This window comes from Leiobunum rupestre, chromosome 1 (assembly GCF_980474605.1).
Source record: "Leiobunum rupestre chromosome 1, qqLeiRupe1.1.hap1, whole genome shotgun sequence".
Classification (NCBI taxonomy): Eukaryota; Metazoa; Arthropoda; class Arachnida; order Opiliones; family Sclerosomatidae; genus Leiobunum; species Leiobunum rupestre.
In genome coordinates, this window is record NC_143384.1 from 22,335,761 (window position 1) to 22,355,444 (window position 19,684).

Genomic DNA, 19,684 nt, shown 5'->3' on the forward strand with positions numbered 1-19,684 from the left:
TCGAAAAGAATCGAGATAAGGAATACAACTCATCTGGAGAGAAACCACCACCACAGTTTCATAACATGTAACTTTATTTCAAGATGTCTGCACTCATCCAGCATCGGCCACGAAATGGACACTCGAAAAGAAACGAGATAAGGAATACTTCTCAGCTGGAGATAAACCACCACCTGTTTCATAACATGTAATTTTATTTCAAGATGTCTGCACTCATCCAGCATCGTCCACGAAATGGACACTCGAAAAGAAACGAGATAAGGAATACTACTCAGCTGGAGAGAAACCACCACCACAGTTTCATAACATGTAATTTTATTTAAAGATGTCTGCACTCATCCAGCATCGGCCACGAAATGGACACTCGAAAAGAAACGAGATAAGGAATACAACTCAGCTAGAGAGAAGCCACCACCACAGTTTCATAACATGTAATTTTATTTCAAGATGTCTACACTCATCCAGCATCGGCCACGAAATTAACACTCGAAAAGAAACGAGATAAGGAATACAACCCAGCTGGAGAGAAACCACCACCACAGTTTCATAACATGTAATTTTATTTCAAGATGTCTGCACTCATCCAGCATCGGCCACGAAATGGACACTCGAAAAGAAACGAGATAAGGAATACTACTCAGCTGGAGAGAAACCACCACCACAGTTTCATATCATGTAATTTTATTTCAAGATATCTGCACTCATCCAGCATCGGCCACGAAATGGACACTCGAAAAGAAACGAGATAAGGAATACTACTTAGCTGGAGAGAAACCACCACCACAGTTTCATAACATGTAATTTTATTTCAAGATGTCTGCACTCATCGAGCATCGGCCACGAAATGGACACTCGAAAAGAAACGAGATAAGGAATACTACTCAGCTGGAGAAACCACCACCATAGTTTCATAACATGTAATTTTATTTCAAGATGTCTGCACTCATCCAGCATCGGCCACGAAATGGACACTCGAAAAGAAACGAGATAAGGAATACTACTCAGCTGGAGAAACCACCACCACAGTTTCATATCATGTAATTTTATTTCAAGATGTCTGCACTCATCCAGCATCGGCCACGAAATGGACACTCGAAAAGAAACGAGATAAGGAATACTACTTAGCTGGAGAGAAACCACCACCACAGTTTCATAACATGTAATTTTATTTCAAGATGTCTGCACTCATCGAGCATCGGCCACGAAATGGACACTCGAAAAGAAACGAGATAAGGAATACTACTCAGCTGGAGAAACCACCACCACAGTTTCATAACATTTAATTTTATTTCAAGATGTCTGCACTCATCCAGCATCGGCCACGAAATGGACACCCGAAAAGAAACGAGATAAGGAATACTTCTCAGCTGGAGAGAAACCACCACCACAGTTTCATAACATGTAATTTTATTTCAAGATTTCTGCACTCATCCAGCATCGGCCACGAAATGGACACTCGAAAAGAAACGAGATAAGGAATACTACTCAGCTGGAGAAACCACCACCACAGTTTCATAACATGTAATTTTATTTCAAGATGTCTGCACTCATCCAGCATCGGCCACGAAATGGACACTCGAAAAGAAACGAGATAAGGAATACTACTCAGCTGGAGAAACCACCACAGTTTCATAACATGTAATTTTATTTCAAGATTTCTGCACTCATCCAGCATCGGCCACGAAATGGACACTCGAAAAGAATCGAGATAAGGAATACAACTCATCTGGAGAGAAACCACCACCACAGTTTCATAACATGTAACTTTATTTCAAGATGTCTGCACTCATCCAGCATCGGCCACGAAATGGACACTCGAAAAGAAACGAGATAAGGAATACTTCTCAGCTGGAGATAAACCACCACCTGTTTCATAACATGTAATTTTATTTCAAGATGTCTGCACTCATCCAGCATCGTCCACGAAATGGACACTCGAAAAGAAACGAGATAAGGAATACTACTCAGCTGGAGAGAAACCACCACCACAGTTTCATAACATGTAATTTTATTTAAAGATGTCTGCACTCATCCAGCATCGGCCACGAAATGGACACTCGAAAAGAAACGAGATAAGGAATACAACTCAGCTAGAGAGAAGCCACCACCACAGTTTCATAACATGTAATTTTATTTCAAGATGTCTACACTCATCCAGCATCGGCCACGAAATTAACACTCGAAAAGAAACGAGATAAGGAATACAACCCAGCTGGAGAGAAACCACCACCACAGTTTCATAACATGTAATTTTATTTCAAGATGTCTGCACTCATCCAGCATCGGCCACGAAATGGACACTCGAAAAGAAACGAGATAAGGAATACTACTCAGCTGGAGAGAAACCACCACCACAGTTTCATATCATGTAATTTTATTTCAAGATATCTGCACTCATCCAGCATCGGCCACGAAATGGACACTCGAAAAGAAACGAGAAAAGGAATACAACTCAGCTGGAGAGAAACCACCACCACAGTTTCATAACATGTAATTTTATTTCAAGATGTCTGCACTCATCCAGCATCGGCCACGAAATGGACACTCGAAAAGAAACGAGATAAGGAATACAACTCAGCTGGAGAGAAACCACCACCACAGTTTCATAACATGTAATTTTATTTCAAGATGTCTGCACTCATCCAGCATCGGCCACGAAATGGACACTCGAAAAGAAACGAGATAAGGAATACTACTCAGCTGGAGAGAAACCACCACCACAGTTTCATAACATGTAATTTTATTTCAAGATGTCTGCACTCATCCAGCATCGGCCACGAAATGGACACTCGAAAAGAAACGAGATAAGGAATACTTCTCAGCTGGAGAGAAACCACCACCACAGTTTCATAACATGTAATTTTATTTCAAGATGTCTGCACTCATCCAGCATCGGCCACGAAATGGACACTCGAAAAGAAACGAGATAAGGAATACTTCTCAGCTGGAGAGAAACCACCACCACAGTTTCATAACATGTAATTTTATTTCAAGATGTCTACACTCATCCAGCATCGGCCACGAAATGGACACTCGAAAAGAAACGAGATAAGGAATACTACTCAGCTGGAGAAACCACCACCATTATTATTATTATTATTGCGTGGGGTGGCAAGCCAAACACTTCGACCGAAGGTCTATTGTGCATCCCCAAACTGGGTGACTTAAGTAAGTCCTATTGCCAACTTAAAGCTTAAAATCTGCCCGGCCGTGATGTTAGAGACGTCATACGTCTCCAAATGATGCATACCCAAATGCTCAAATCTCTGGGCTGCATAGTAATCGCAGCTACAGAGTACGTGTGAGGCAGTTTCCTCGTCAGCTAGACAAGCTCTGTAAATCGGGTCATCACTGACCCCAATAAGAGTTAAGTGTCGGTTTAGATGGCAGTGGCCTGTAAGTAGGCCAATAACAATCCTAATACTAGCCCTAGAGAGTGAGAGTAATTCTCTGGCTCTCTCCCTAGAAGGGCCAAGAGTAAACTCTTTGTCCTGCCTTTGACCCTCAATCTCAGACCATTGTCTGAGTTGACGATCTGACATAAACTTGGAGATCAAGCCGCGTACAAGTGCCCGGGAGATGGGGAGAGCAGGTTCTGGGCCAATGAACCCAGCCCTCGCACCTTCCTTGGCCAAGGCGTCGGCCCTTTCGTTCCCAAGATGCCACTTATGCCCAGGTACCCAACAAAGTTGAGCTTTATTGTGCAACCCAAGAGCGCAGAGGATATCTAAGCAGCTAAGAACCAGTTTAGAAAGAATACTATACTGGCTGAGAGCTCTAAGAGCGGCCTGGCTATCCGAATAAATCTGGATAACCTTCCCATGATACCCCTGATGTAAACAGTAAGCAACACAGGAGCAAATGGCAAAAATTTCCGCTGGAATACACTAGTGTGCACCCCTAGGCCTTCATAAAAGCCAAAATTATTAGTAAGGCAATATATCCCCGCACCAGTAGCAATAGTGGGCCTTAGACCCATCAGTAAACCAGACGATCTCTCCTCTGGTCAAATTACTCCACTCCGCACGGCTAGGGAAGTTAACCTCAAAAGGTTTACCAAAGTGAAATTTAGTAACCATCATATCAGAACCCATTGTCAGAATTGGCATCTGATTGTAAATATCCCGAAAGAGCTTGGTGTGGCTGTGCTCCCAATTATTAGCCTTCCACCAGCCATTTTGGTTAAGCCTATAGGCACCTAAAAGGGCAGCTTCCTCAATAAAAAGGTGGAGAGGAAGCATATTCAGGAGTATTTCCAGAGAAACGCTTGGGGCTGTTCTCATGGCTCCTGTAATGCCGACACAAGCCAGCCTCTGCAGAGCGCGCAGTTCAAACTACACAGTCCTTAAAGTAACTCTTGGCCACCAGACCACAGCTGCATAAGACAGGATAGGTCTGATGATCATGATGTACAGCCAGTACACAGCTCTGGGGCTTAGGCCCCACGTCTTGCTAACTGCACTTCTAGTTCTCCAAAACAACATTTTCCCCCTCTTGACTATGTAGTCAAGGTGGGGCTTCCATGTTAGTTTGCTATCCAGGATGACCCCGAGGTACTTCACCTCGGTGCTCTCCACTAGGTCCTTTCCAAATAAGGAAATACCCTCGAACATGACTTTTATCCTTTTACGAGTAAAAGGAACCAAGACCGTTTTATTAGGATTAACCGTGAGGTTGACCTCCCTGCACCAGCTCTCAACTGATGCTAGGGCCCTCCTCATTACGTCCTTCACTGTTACCGGGAATTTCCCAGTAATGATGATAGCAATATCATCAGCGTAACCGAAACAGCGGCATCCTCCCCTGTTCAACCTCCGAACAAGTTCATCCACCACCAGGCACCACAGAAGGGGAGAAAGAACCCCCCCCCCCCCCCCTGTGGGCAACCACGACTGGTGGAGACGACAAGGGAGTCACCCAGCAAAGCTAGGATGTCACTTTCCGGTCAGTCAACATAGATTTGATCCAAAGGCACAATGTGTCATTGATACCAAACCTTTTCGTAGCCTTAAGTATAACTGCGCTGGAGACCTTATCAAAGGCTCCCTCAATATCAAGAAAAACTGCTAGAGCAATTTCCTTGTGCTCAATTGCCTTTTCCAGGCAGCTGCTGATACCATGCAGGGTGGTCTCAGTAGACCTGCCTTTCTGATAGGCATGCTGCGCAGCTGACAGAGGAAAGTTGCAAAGAACCTCCTCTCTAATATAGTTGTCCACCATTTTCTCCAGAATTTTTAGGAGAAAAGAGGTAAGACTAATTGGCCTAAATGCCTTAGCTTCCAGATAATCAGATTTACCAGGCTTGGGTATGAAGATTGCTTGAGAAAGCTTTCAGGTGCTAGGTAAATGCCATAGAGCAATACAAGCCCTGTAGATTCTCAGCAGCAGAGGGCATAGAATATCACCACCATAGTTTCATAACATGTAATTTTATTTCAAGATGTCTGCACTCATCCAGCATCGGCCACGAAATGGACACTCGAAAAGAAACGAGATAAGGAATACTACTCAGCTGGAGAGAAACCACCACCACAGTTTCATAACATGTAATTTTATTTCAAGATGTCTGCACTCATCCAGCATCGGCCACGAAATGGACACTCGAAAAGAAACGAGATAAGGAATACTACTTAGCTGGAGAGAAACCAGCACCACAGTTTCATAACATGTAATTTTATTTCAAGATATCTGCACTCATCCAGCATCGGCCACGAAATGGACACTCGAAAAGAAACGAGATAAGGAATACTACTCAGCTGGAGAAACCACCACCATAGTTTCATAACATGTAATTTTATTTCAAGATGTCTGCACTCATCCAGCATCGGCCACGAAATGGACACTCGAAAAGAAACGAGATAAGGAATACTACTCAGCTGGAGAGCAACACCACCACAGTTGAGGGGCAGCAGATGTGGAAAGCCCGTTGCAGAGACGTTTTTACCTCTCCGAGGTGACAAAGTCCCCTAGGAGGGGTTATACAATCACCGTGTCTGTCTGTCTGTGGGTGGGTCTGTCTGTCTGTCAGGCCTGCGAACGCGTTGGCATTTTCGGGGCAAAGGGTAATCATTGCGTACGCAGTTTCTCGAAATTTCTGCGTTCGCAGTTTCTCGAAGGGTTGGCAAAACCACCGCGTAACGGTGAGCGTTAACGGATTGATTTGCGGTTGGGTTTGGTTATGTTAATGTGTAGGTCGTGAATGTTGAGTTCATGTTGTGAATGTTGTGGGTGTTGAGTCTGTTGTGTTTGTATGGGCGTTTTCTCTCCAACTTCTTCTTAATGACTTTGGGACGGACCGAGTGCTGAGTGTTATGCAACCTCTCAACGTCCAAAGGCAGGGTTTCCCCAAGTTGTACACGGTATTCGTCTTAGTATTAATTTGCGATTTTTTGGCGCTGGTCGGGAATCTTTAGATTAAATAATTAAAATCGTATCAATAAATTAAAATGGCTTGTATTAGTCTTCAAACTCATTTTACTTCTAAAAGGACATTAATGAACTTTTGCCACTTGTTATTAAAGTTTCTCGCCTCACGGATAAAAACAATTGATAGTTTAATGAAAAAAATTTGGTTCAAGGAAGAATATTGTTTGCCAGATTTAAGGCTGTGTCCTGTTTTTTAGGGTATTTTTTGGGAGCCCATATCTCTCAAACGAAGCACTTTAGGACCCCTGTTTATTGGACATATTTTACTCATAGAGACCCATATAATTCATATAGAAAGTTTCGGTACTCTTATTTATAACACCCTGTATAGTGTAGATTCAAGATTTCGTACGTTTAGGTTTATTTCGTTCGTAACAATCTACTATTAAATCAAATTAAGGTCGTTTTATGAGACCTTTTATCTTAAAAATTGTTACTTTGTATGGTTGTAATAACAACGGTACCATGGAAGGTATGCGGTTTCATCGTTTTCATTCAAAGCTACCAAAATTAGCTAAGGCTTGGGAAGTTTCATTGAAAATGGGAAAGACGAATCGTAAAACGATAGTTGTTTGATATTCGCATTTTAGAAAGGTAAATCGCAAAGCTATTCCTGAAGCCTATAAAGGTAAGACAATGTTACGCTGGAGTTTTTAATAAAAATGTTGTAGTTTTTTTAATCTTGAAATTATCAACAGATCAGTTCAAGCAGAATCCACATTGTTTAAGACCTTTGGAAATTCCTTCCAAGAACCGGCCTATTCGTATGCGTGACAGGAAATCAACCAAAGCATCATAAAACAGAACTAGTAGATACAATGTATGGTTAAATAGACAAACCTCTCTGAATAATGCCAGGAGAAAAAAAGAGCATTTATGGTGAGGAGAAGAGATTAGAGGAACATTTGCTTACGGATCATCTTGTAGAACTTCAACCTGGTGGAAAAAATCAAGCTGAATGCATTGAAAATGCTCATGTCATTCGTACTTTGGAAAAAGGAATTACAGTAAATACGCATGAAGAACATAAATGTAAAGTAACTGCTAGCTGCGGTATATTGAAACCACAAACTGTTGCGTGTTTGACTGGAATTTAGTCAATGGAACTTTTTAATGAAATAGTTAAAATAGTTAGAGAAGAACTTCCAACTGAAGATTTGTCTACCGGGAGAGTGTTAAAATTAATTAGTCCACTTTTCATTAAGAAAGGCTTAAGGGCAAAAAACTAAGACGAGGGCACAATTTTCCCGAGAAGACGCTTTGCTTACATAAAAAGTTGCTCGTGCTCGGGTTCATGTTGAGCGTATAATTCAAAGATTGAAAACGTTCAACGTTTTTCATAAAAGCATACCCTGGGATTTATTACCATGTGCTGATAAAATGTTCACTGTTACGAGTGCTGTAGTAAATTTGTCAACATCTATTTTGGCAGATAATAAATTTTATTTGACTTAATGTAGTTTAAAAAAAAATTTAAATAAACATATAGCTATTTAAGAAAAAGCTTATGAACAAACTGTCAATTTTCAATTCAATTATTTAACAGTCATTGCTTTTCTTTGAATAAATGACTAGATGCCCCACGGAGAGGCCTAAAATTGCAAGGTTTAGTTCCAAGGTTACGTGATGTTGGATCTTCGGAAAATGAAGAACTAAAGCCTCTATTTTGTAACCTTCCAGTTTGGCAAATACTCCAGTGAAATCACATGATAACTTCTTAGTTTTCCTCTCCTTGTTGAATACAATTCACTTTGTTTCGATAATGGTTATCTATTTCAACTGTATTTTTATAAAACAAAAACACTCATAAAAATCATGTGGGCAATAGGTCAAGGCTTACTTCATAAATTCCTTTTAAAAATAATATTAACCTTCAGTATTGAGTACAGTACCACTTTCTTCCATGCTGATGATTTTTACAAGAAAAAGTATTTATTAATATCATTAATTGATTGAACAATGATATAAATGAAGAAAACTCCACGTTTATATTTAACTTTCCTTATCTGACCGATTTGTTTCCTTGAGATCGTAGTTGGGCTTTATCGCCACTAGGTGGCGCTAGTGAATAGAGAACATACATACTATTGATTGCTCTACTGAGGAAATGTATGCACCAAAGCACACCGTAGTTGCAAAAAAACTATTGCGCTTCTTAAACCAAGATAGAGGAAATCTTAAATATCCAAGTCGTCCATTCGTTTTAATTGTATCAAGATTAGTCACCTTTTAGCAAAACGCATACCCCTACATTTGCGGGTCTCAAGGTGTGTACGATGAACTTGAGAAATGCATTTTGCCAAAGCTCGAGCTCTGTCCACTATTTCATAGTTGTGATCCAGAACATGCCAAATTAATTGCAGGAATAGTCTGTCAGAAAATTGTCCCTCCGGTTATTGATAACGCGCACAATTTCTGCCAAGCATGAAAAAGTAAAAGAGCTTGTATATAAGCCAATATCTAGAAAAGTATACAAACTTCAGTAACATTTCCTTTGTTATTCAAAGATTCACTTTTCAACTATACTAAAAATATATCTATTTAATATCAAGAATTATTATCAACAACATTATTTTAAAGACGTAGGTAAATAATTACCTAATTTAACATGTTTGAATTTTTGGTTTTATAAAAAATACTAGTCATAATCAATTAATCATGGGCCAAGTAATGATAAATTTATCATTACTTGGCCCATGTCATAATTACGAATTACCGTGATAAGGTGTTGACCACATCATTCTGCCGGAGTAGAGTCGGAGATACACATTTTTCATTTTTATTGTCGTAGAATATAAATAGAGTATTAAAAATATTTCAAAGCTAAATTATAATTTAAATATAACTAAAATATTATACCTTGGGGACGAGCTGGCGTAGCGGGCGAGTCGTCCCCAAGGTTAAAAGAATGTGTTTTCAGTATGGGCCTCCTACGTGGTTTGTTACGTTGAACCCAGCAGAGTTGGAACTTCATGATCATTTGCGATCTTTTTACCCGTTGAAAGAATTTTTTTTTAAATTCCAGTTGGTGAATTATGCAATAACTATCCTGTTGCGGTTACACGACATTACCATAACCGATTTCAAGCCGTTTTGAAGAAACTTATAATGGATAAAGAAAAGCCTGTTTTAGGCCAAGTGGTGCACTATTTCTGCATTTCATATCCATGGCAGGCGCGTGTTCATTCATTAAACCACGGGAGCTTTATACTCACAATGTCAGTAGGAATACGAACAGATTGAATGTACGCGAAAAATAATCTAAATCTTGGAGGAAAAAGAATATTTTCTTGCCGGACGAGAGTTGAACCCGCGGTTCTATTGAATGGTTATGATGGGCTAAGCCACCGACGCTTCGTTTATTTGTAATAATTTCAGGAATAGGAGCCCATTTAATTTTGTCGAAAAATAAAGTCATATTTTGGGGTCCAATTTTAAGCCTAAGCCTAGGACTCGGAAATCTGCCAACGTGGACTCGCGTGTATAGGTTCTTACTTATTTTTTTTAAATCTGATATCTTTTAAATTATTTAGTTTAAAAATTTACTACTCATTCACTAGAACTTTATTAACCGTTTGTTAATTCAAATTTATTGAAGTATCTTTAAAAAAGGCAATAAGTTGGCTTGTTTTACAAATTCGATTTTATTTAAACACTATTTGTATTTTACTTCATTCGATTTTACGCGTAATTTACAACTTATTGAATAGAAATGTATGACTTTTTGTTTGGTGTAAATTTAGTTATTAAGTGTTGGAAATGTAAGAAATAACGCGTATTCTTTTCCATCTGTACCTGTCACGAGTTGTTTAGACCACTGAGTAGTGGTTCTCTTGCCGGCTGTGTTCGCGTCGTTAATTATACGAGTTCAAATCTGGGGCTCACACGGAGAAGATTCGCTTTTGGAATCATTTCGAAGGTGACTACAGACGAACTGCCTCTTTGGTTTCTTCGACCCAAAAACCCAGGTAACTTTTATCAAATCCGGACGATATATTCAAGTGTACAGAAATATTGTTGTAAGCCTTTTGAAGTTAAATAACTAAATAATGAAATAACAGATATCACCAAACCATATATTAATTGGTTTATGGATTTTTTTTCTGAGAGTGTTGGTTGAAGTAAATATTCTCTAAGCCCTGGGGTCGTAAATAAATTTTGAACACAGTGGCGGATTCCGCAATAGAGTTAGTACGTTCAAGCTTAGTAGCCATAATCTAGGAAGGGGGACCAGAGCAGAGGTCAGAGCAAAATCAGGGGGCTCTATTTCTAACGAAATAGCAAGGGTCGCCCTAACTGTATAATAAGCGATGAATGGTTAAGAATAATCACGGTTTATTCAGTTCTCAGAACTTGTTTTTGTATAATATATGTCCCTTTTTCAGAACTAAGCGTTATAATAATTAAATTTTTTTTAAATTTAGTTGCGAATAAAATGCATTCATATTGAAGCACTTTCTATAACATTATTAAAGTGAAACCGAAAATTTAAACTAAAGGGAAATTTTTTGATTAAAGTGAAACCGATAACGTAAACTAAAGGGAAAATTTTATGATTAAAGTGAAACCGATAACGTAAACTAAAATGGAAATTTTACGATTAAAGTGAAACCGATAACGTAAACTAAAGGGAAAATGTTATGATTAAAGTGAAACCGAAAATGTAAACTAAAGGGAAAATTTTATGATTAAAGTGAAACCGATAACGTAAACTAAAGGGTAAATTTTACGATTAAAGTGAAACCGATAACGTAAACAAAAGGGAAAATGTAATGATTAAAGTGTAACCGAAAATGTAAACTAAAGGGAAAATTTTATGATTAAAGTGAAACCGAAAATGTAAACTAAAGGGAAAATTTTACGATTAAAGTGAAACCGATAACGTAAACTAAAGGGAAAATTTTATAATTAAAGTGAAACCGATAACGTAAACTAAAGGGGAAATTTTATAATTAAAGTGAAACCGATAACGTAAACTAAAGGGGAAATTTTATGATTAAAGTGAAACAGATAACGTAAACTAAAAGGAAAATTTTATGATTATAATTCTATTTATAAATTTTAAAATTACGTTCCATGGTTATTTTGTAATAATTAAAAGTTTTATAAAAGACTAATACTTCATGGAATTAAAAACATTTTATTTACAATACATTTTCAAATGTATGATTGACTAGCTGAGGAAGGACCGCGGTCCGAAAGCTTCTAATTGTAAATAAAATGTTTTTAATTCCATGAAGTATCATTTTTTTATAAAACTTTTAATTATTATAATTCTATGCCGGTTACAACTTAAAGTTTGAAATTCAAATTAAATTATTGATATGATGTATTGACTTTTTAGTTTTGAAAAAGCGAACGGGGTTTGAGAGGATAATTTGCGCTTTTAGTTCGTTCTTAATGAAATTCTTTCCAATTCTAGATTATAACTTAATTGTATTGAAACCACTTCCTTCGCTTAGAAATGGTGAAATTCGTCATACTATTGGGAGCCCTCCTGGCCGTAAATCTGGTTGATTGTGATGATCAAAGTAAGTAACTAATTTCGTTAATCACAGGCAAAATTAACGAGGCGCTTCAACGCTGATCTGCGCCACTACGACTTAAGTCAAAGCAAATTTGTTGGCGGAATTCAGAATATTCTAGATGGTGTCGCGTAGGCCACTGCAGAAGCGAACCTTGACTTCCACAATGTATTGAAAAAACCAGTAGCGAAGAATCGCGTCTTCGCAGAAATTACAAGTGTATTCTTGCCCATTCAAATACCAATGGTTAGAGATCGGCGGAACGAATAAATTCACCGTAAAAATTTCAATTAATCAATAAAATTAGTATTATTTGAATTATTTGAATAAATTATACGATTTAACATGCAAAATTAATCAATTATTTCGAATATTTCTGAATAATCCTCGGTTATGGATAAATATAAACAATCGTATAATTTCTTATTCAAACGCCGACCTCTACCAATGATGAAAAGTGCGCGCATAGATTAAGGGATCTAAAGAAAACCATAGCTGACATCCAAAACTTTGATGGTTTGACCAAGCGTTATTAAATTGTGATTAATCTGACTAAAATGCACTTCATGCATGAACTTTTAAGATGATTTTTAGTTTTAGTTAAAGGGGAACGGCCAAGCTTTTCCAAATATGGCATTATTTCCGTATCAAAAGATTAACAAGACGTTCAATATACTAACACGTACCTTTTTTTGTCTTGAAAACATAGTTTTTGGCCCAAAACGTTGAAACGAAAAATAACGCCAGGTGTTTGGGTTTTAATTATCGCCGCCATCTTAGGGGCTGCCGCCAGCGCCCCTAACCCCGTATGACCGATTTGCGAACTATCCTTACTTTTAATATCGCGCAATTTAGGCTTAGGTCTCTTATACCTGGAAGGCGCCGCGCGTGCAAACAAATTTTTCGCGTCTTCAGCAGCGCGCGGTACAGATATCGTATTGTAAGCCTATAAAACTTCGTCTTCCAAATGTCGCGTTGAAATTTTACGTGACGGGCAGCGCCACCTAGTGAAGTTCTTTGAAGTTAAAAATTTGGGACAAGATGGCAGCGTCCATGGAGTTGGAGATTAGATTATTAAAAGGTAAAATTAACGCCGAATTTTCATGTTAAGTTATACTAATCTATTTTATTAACTAATATGATAAGAATTTTTGAACATCAGATATTCTTGAGAATACATTTCAATCTAATCTTTGCGAAACGGTTGAAAAACTAGAGGAGGCACAAAATAGCTCTCGTAATGAATTTTCTAAAAGGCTTACATAATATCGAATGGATATCCAATAGAAAGAGTACAGCTCAAGACGTAATATTAACTTCATTAATTACTGGTAAAGCTAATTTTTCCATGAAATTGGGCATTATTCTTCAAAATCAATATCTTCAAATAACAATTTTTCGGGGCCATAGCTAAAAATTTATTTATAAACTCGTCAATCAGGCCAGTGAGATACTCGCCATTTTGTACCAGATTTTTAACTCTCGCGAATTACGCACGGTAGTGCTCCAGTCGAATAACGCGACAGTTTGAAGATAAATACACTATGGGAGCTTAGTATGAAATTGCGAGTCCTGCAGTAGTTTGCCCATAGTTTAACGTTGTTTTTCTGTCTCATCAGGTGTCGCGGCGGACGCGCGCTTTTCGATTTCCCGAAATTTCTTTATTTTATTAAATAATAAACACTCAATATTTTTTGATGCGGTTTTCTCCATAAATTTTAGTTTTTAACGGGATATAGGGCTATCTAACTGGTTAAAGCTTGACCATTCCCCTTTAAATGATTTCCAAATTTGTTTATCATCATCAGTACCGTTTGTCTTAAAATCATTATTAACTTAATAAATTAATTAAATTAAATTAATAAATAATTTGAATTAATTAAATTATGTAATTATGTAATTATGTAATTATTTAATTGTGTAATTATGTAATTATGTAATTATGTAATTATGTAATTATGTAATTATGTAATTATGTAATTATTTAATTATTTAATTATTTAATTATGTAATTATTTAATTATGTAATTATTTAATTATGTAATTATTTAATTATGTTATTATGTAATTATGTAATTATGTAATTATGTAATTCTGTAATTCTGTAATTCTGTAATTATGTAATTATGTAATTATGTAATTATGTAATTATGTAATTATTTAATTATTTAATTATTTAATTATGTAATTATGTAATTATTTAATTATTTAATTATTTAATTATTTAATTATTTAATTATTTAATTATTTAATTATTTAATTATTTAATTATTTAATTATTTAATTATGTTTTTTTTAAGCTAGACTAAACCAAGAGTCTAGCGTTTATTTTCCAACAAAGTGTACAAAGCACGAATTAAAATTCGGTAACAATTTACAATCGCATTTTGATTACAACTTTCTTTCCATCCAAGCTGCAAATTCCCACTTATAGCATTTGATTAAAATTTAGTTTCTCATTTTTTTTGTAAAATTCATACTCTGTTAAACAGCATAGTAGTAATTTCTTATTAAAATAAGATTTTAACATTTCTAGGGCATCTACATCTTTAACATTCATTCGTGTGTGATAACTAAAATATATTGCTAATTTGGAAATTAAAACTAAAATTAAAGTGACCTTAAAATTTAAAACATTTTCATCAACATGGAACCAATATAGTTTTCTTGACAAAGTAAAATTTAAATTAAATTTTGAAACAAAATTTTCCAATTCTTTTAAAAATATTTGTGTAATTTCACAATTAAAGTATATATGGGGGATATCGCCAAGTTCTTTTTCACAAAAGGGACAACAATCACTAACATTAAAAAGTTTTTTTGCCAAGATTGGAGTGGTTATGTTTCCCATAACCGTTCTCCATAAAATATTGTTTTCTTTATTGAACAGAGCTGGGTGCCAAACGGCGTTTAAACGAGGAGTCATTTTTTTTATTTGAGTGAATGTTTTAAAAATTTTGGTTAGTATATTTTGAGATTTTGGCATTAAATATTCATTAAATTGAGATTTTGAGACTCTACTTAGGGGCGTTAGAGTGTTTAAAATAAGTATTTCTAAGTTTGGAATTAAACTATTTGCGTCACCATTTAAATCATTTGGATCATTTTCTATTTCAAATTCTCTCTCTATAATATTTTTAATTTTTTTGTATTGGTTACTCAATGAACGTTCAGTTGAGGCCCTTAGACCTTTATCAATAAAGGGGTTTTTAAAATTCATAGTGTTAATATCAAAAATATCTCGAATTAATCGATAACCAGGGGTTTTCCGCTTTGGGTGGTAAAAATCCAATTTAAAAAAGGGTTATACAATATTGGTAGTGTTAAAATTTGGTTAAGTTTCTGAGGTTTTTTCAATTTTATGGGAATTGTGTGCCAAAAATTAAACAAGTCCGCGTAATATTTTGGCAGGAAATCGTAGTTAAGATTCATGTCTGTAAAACCCAAAATTTCGTAGCTAAATCCATAAACACTGGTTTTTTTCAAGTAGTAAGCTACAAATTGAATTTCCGCCGGGTGGCCTTTGTTTTGTAACAGTCTATTTAGTTTTGAGAAGGCAAAGCTCTTCCACTTTAAAGCCAGTGTTTGTAGACCGAGACCCCCATTTCTGATCTTTTGTTTTACGTCTTCCGCATTTAGCCAATGTTTCTCTTCTTGCCAAATTGCGTCCACACACTTACTCGCTAGTAGTTCCGATAAATTTAGTGGAAAAAATAATATAGGCAGAAAGTAATAAAATTTGCTTAAAATAAAGTTGCACAACTGAGTTCGATTTTTATACGATAAAGTTTTCGATATTAAAGCGACATGATTTAAATTTTCAGTGATGTCTTTACTAATTTTTTCCGCGTGATTTTTTAAAATTTCCGTTTCCGTAGTAAAGGTGACACCAAGAGTTTTTACGCTGTCTTTGCTCCAATTAATATTGAGTGGCGTATCTGTTCTGTGTTTCCAACTCCCTAGCCACAGGCCGTTGCTCTTTTCAACGTTAAATTTCGCATTGCTTACAGCGCTATATTGTTCGCATTCTCGATTTAAAATACCGAAACCTTCATTTGTCGTTATTAAAGAGTTTACGTCATCAGCAAATGACATCACTGATAGCGAATTTTGTAAAAAGGGCAGACTTATGGAATGGTCAATTAAATTTTTGCGTAAGTGGCACAAAAATGGCTCTATAGAAATATTAAACAAGAAACTTGACAAGGGATCACCCTGGCGAATTCCTTTTGCTACCTTGAATTTTGCCGATAGAGTGTTATTAATTTTTATACAAGCTTCAGCATTTGAATATACAGATTTTATAAAATTTTTAATTAAGTCGCCGTAACCGATATGGTCTAGTATTTTATATAAGTAACTGTGCTTTACACGATCAAACGCTTTGGCTTGATCTAACGACACAATAGCCAAAGGCTCGCTCGAATTTAAATTATAGTGATGTATAATATCTCTCATGATATTTAAATTTGACATAATATTACGTTCTGGTATACCATATGTTTGATCTGGGTGTATTATGTTGCTTATAGTTTTACGTATTCTGTTGGCTATTAATTTTGATATAATTTTAAAATCTACATTAAGTAGGGAAATCGGTCTCCAATTATTTAATAATTTAGGATCTCCGGTTTTATAAAGAAGGACGATTAAAGCGATAGTAAAAGAGCTAGGTATTTCCTGTAGAGTTAAAATCGTATTAAAAACTCTAAAAAGCTGAAAGCCAATTTGGGGCCAAAAATGTGAGTAGAACTCATTCGTAAGTCCGTCTTTACCCGGTGACTTATTATTTGGTAAAGCTTTCACTATGTTGTCTAGTTCTATTTTCAATATAGGGTTGTTACTCTCATTGCTATCTTCTCGCGAGAGTTGGGGTAAAATTTTTACATAATCATCGCAGTTATTAGTCTCTTCGTCGGCAAAAAAATTTCTATAAAAATTCGTAACTTCCGTAAAAAGTTCTTTTTGTGTAGTGGTGCAATCTCCATTCGGTTTTTTAACACTTTTGATGGTATTTATTGTTTTATTTTTCTCTTGTCTCAATAACTCCTTTGATGGATATTTACTCGCGACATTTCTTTCTATATCAATTCTGGTGAGTATGCCCTCAGCTTTAGTGTTTTCAATTTCTTCTAGTCTCTTTGAAAGTATAATTTTTTCATTTTCAGGTAAGTTTGGTTGATTTAAAAGTTTATTCGATATTTGTGTCGCTTCACAGGTTTCATCTACTCGGGTTTTATACGTGTATTCTTTCGTGGCGCATTTTATTTTGAATTTTGTTTTCTCCCACCAGGGTAAGAGATTTGATTCATCCTCGGGTAATTCTTGTACACAGTTTTTCCAGAGATGCTTTAGTGTGTTTTCATAGTGAATGTCGTTTAGTAGGGAGTTGTTAAAGCACCAGGTGTCGCTTATTTTACGATTTATAATTAAAGGGGCTACGGTTAATTTTAACATTATTGAGTTATGGTCGGAACTGCTTCCTCCGAAGACCATTTCCACATCTTCCACCATTGGCCAAATTGTAGGGGAGACATAAAAGCGATCGAGACGCGCCTGATGACTTGAGTCCGAGCTACTTTGCCATGTCATATCTTTACCCTCAGGGTATAATGTTCGGTAGACATCGAGTAATTTGAATCTGTTTACCAGCTTGAATAAAGTTTGTCGCACCACACTCCTCGTAGTCAGGGCGCAATTAACAAAAAGCTCGCATGTTTGGCCGAAAGCGATTTTATGGTCTTAAAAAATAGATAAAAATACGGAGAATCTGATTTTGCTTGTTGTCCAATTGTCAAACCACTACAACATGTCTAAAAATGGCCGCCATTTTGTCTATTTTTGGTTTTTGGAGTCTGGAGCCCTAACGGTTAGCGATACGCCGTTTTGGTCAATTAGACGAAATATTCCTCGGACTATTCCCTATAAACCGATATATAACACTTATTAATGCACTAAGCGCCACCTAGTGAAAATTCAGCAACACATATTTGTAAAGGGATGCCATTGCGGAATTTCGTCTCTATAGTCTTCAACAATCAGTGATACACCTTATAACAAGGTAAATCTCCATTCGTTATAACATAATATTTTAGTTTAAATATACAAGTAGTGCCATCTAACGGGAGAAAGCTTTAATTAATTTAATTCTTTAAAAATCTATATTATTTTCAAATTTAGAAAATTTAAATAAAAAATAAAGTTTTATTTTACACATTTGTAATATAATTTTTTAATAAAGCTTGAGTTATTTGAAACATTTATAATTGGAAATTCTGTTCTTTAATATATCAATTAATTTTAAACAAAGTCTACATCACAATCTTGAAAACTTTCTAGTTGACGGTTTTGGCAAAGGTCATCGCATGTGCACATATCGGTACATTGCAGGCCGTTCTTCAAACAGGAACAGGTTAACCTTGAACATCGATTAGTTCTAGCACTGCATCCACATTTTCGAAGTTCAAGCAACGCTTTGGGCGCTGGTAAATTTAAGCACATTACTGGCTTAAAACCATCCACAGTATCTTCAAAGTGATACTTTGTTGGAGTAGGTATCGTAGGGCATGGCTTGCAAGATAATTTCCAAACAAGTGCCATATAATATGCCCTAGAAATATGTGGAACTAGTGTACCTTGAGTTGGGGGGAGCTGTCGACCCTCTTTTCCTCCACGTGCAAATAGAGTCCATCTAAGTTCGGCGAGCGAGTCGACATGGCTTCCAGGTGTACCGTACAAGGAACAAACGAAGCGTTCCATTTGGAATAAAATATTTTCGGGGATATCAAATGTTGTTCCGTAGGCTGTAAAAGCCTCAAGTATATCTTTATCGGCATCCATGTACGCTTGGAACTGTTGCTTTATTCCTTTAGTAGCAAATTAACCAGTGTTGTCCGTACCTTTGAACGCGTACCACCCTATCAGAGCGTTAGCACGTTCTTCTCCAAGTCGGTGAAATATATCTTTTAAAGATATCTTCTCTCCATTTCGATGTACAATTGTTGATCTTGGAATAGACTTAAAAAAACCGACTAGTAACACGATAATATCGGTGTCCGTTGCATAAACAGTCAATTGACAATTTGGTGTTTTCTTTGCCAAGTCAACGGCGTTCAACAAAATGAGTTGATCTGCTTCTTCGAGAGTGTGTCTACCATAAGCCATATCTTGTAATGCAACGATATTCGTTATGTCCGAATTGCACAATATTTGGTCATGAAAAGCAACCACTTTATAAGCCAGATATTTGGTAAGTTCCGCCTTGGTTTCAACGTGAGCGAGAAACTCTCCAGTAGTTTTTATTGGGGTGTCATCGTTAACGTGGTAATGGACAGCGTTTTGCTTCTTAGTGCGCTTTTGTCTAGTGGCTTCCTTTAACGAACCTTTTACGTATTGGTCGAATAGTAATCTCATTTCTTGGTATCCTTTACTAATATTATTCAGGCGCTCAAGGAAATTGAGTGCGAAATGTTCAGCCTTTACCATATCAGGTGTTTTTTTGATCATTTGAACTAAGCACATAGCGTCAATTATTATAACTGATTCATTTCGGGAATGATTAAGTTCATTTAATTCTGTGGTCAATTCGCTATCTTCAGTAAGTGGTATGCCTTTCAAAAGATTTAAAAGCTTGTGTTTCTCGCTAAGCATTACGAGTGAGCCATCATTATTGAAATTTGATGGTGGAGTGACGTGAAACTCGTACTCGCCGATGGCTTTCGGTGCTGACAAAT

General features: G+C 36.5%; 1 protein-coding gene and 2 long non-coding RNA genes across 5 annotated transcripts in view; 1 reads left to right on the plus strand and 2 right to left on the minus strand.

The window, feature by feature from the left end:
* Positions 1-19,684, minus strand: part of LOC149961356 (uncharacterized) — a 421,639-nt gene that overhangs the window by 257,262 nt on the left and 144,693 nt on the right. The window lies entirely within an intron of this gene.
* Positions 7,850-9,910, minus strand: LOC149961357 (uncharacterized). 2 transcript variants are annotated; one of them, XR_016480204.1, is made up of 3 exons: positions 9,642-9,910; positions 8,298-8,841; positions 7,850-8,205 (listed from the first exon to the last, which is right to left on the minus strand). It is a non-coding gene; the product is annotated as an uncharacterized LOC149961357 (long non-coding RNA). The 2 variants fall into 2 exon arrangements; XR_016480202.1 differs by lacking the exon at positions 9,642-9,910 and having other exon boundaries at positions 8,298-8,928.
* LOC149961358 (uncharacterized) overlaps positions 10,230-19,684 on the plus strand; it is a 32,493-nt gene continuing 23,038 nt past the window's right edge. Inside the window, exons 1-2 of the mRNA XM_090176836.1 lie at positions 10,230-10,394; positions 11,889-11,957. Of these exons, the coding sequence (XP_090032962.1) occupies positions 11,891-11,957 (67 nt within the window). The 5' untranslated portion in view covers positions 10,230-10,394; positions 11,889-11,890. The remainder of the gene's footprint in view (positions 10,395-11,888; positions 11,958-19,684) is intronic.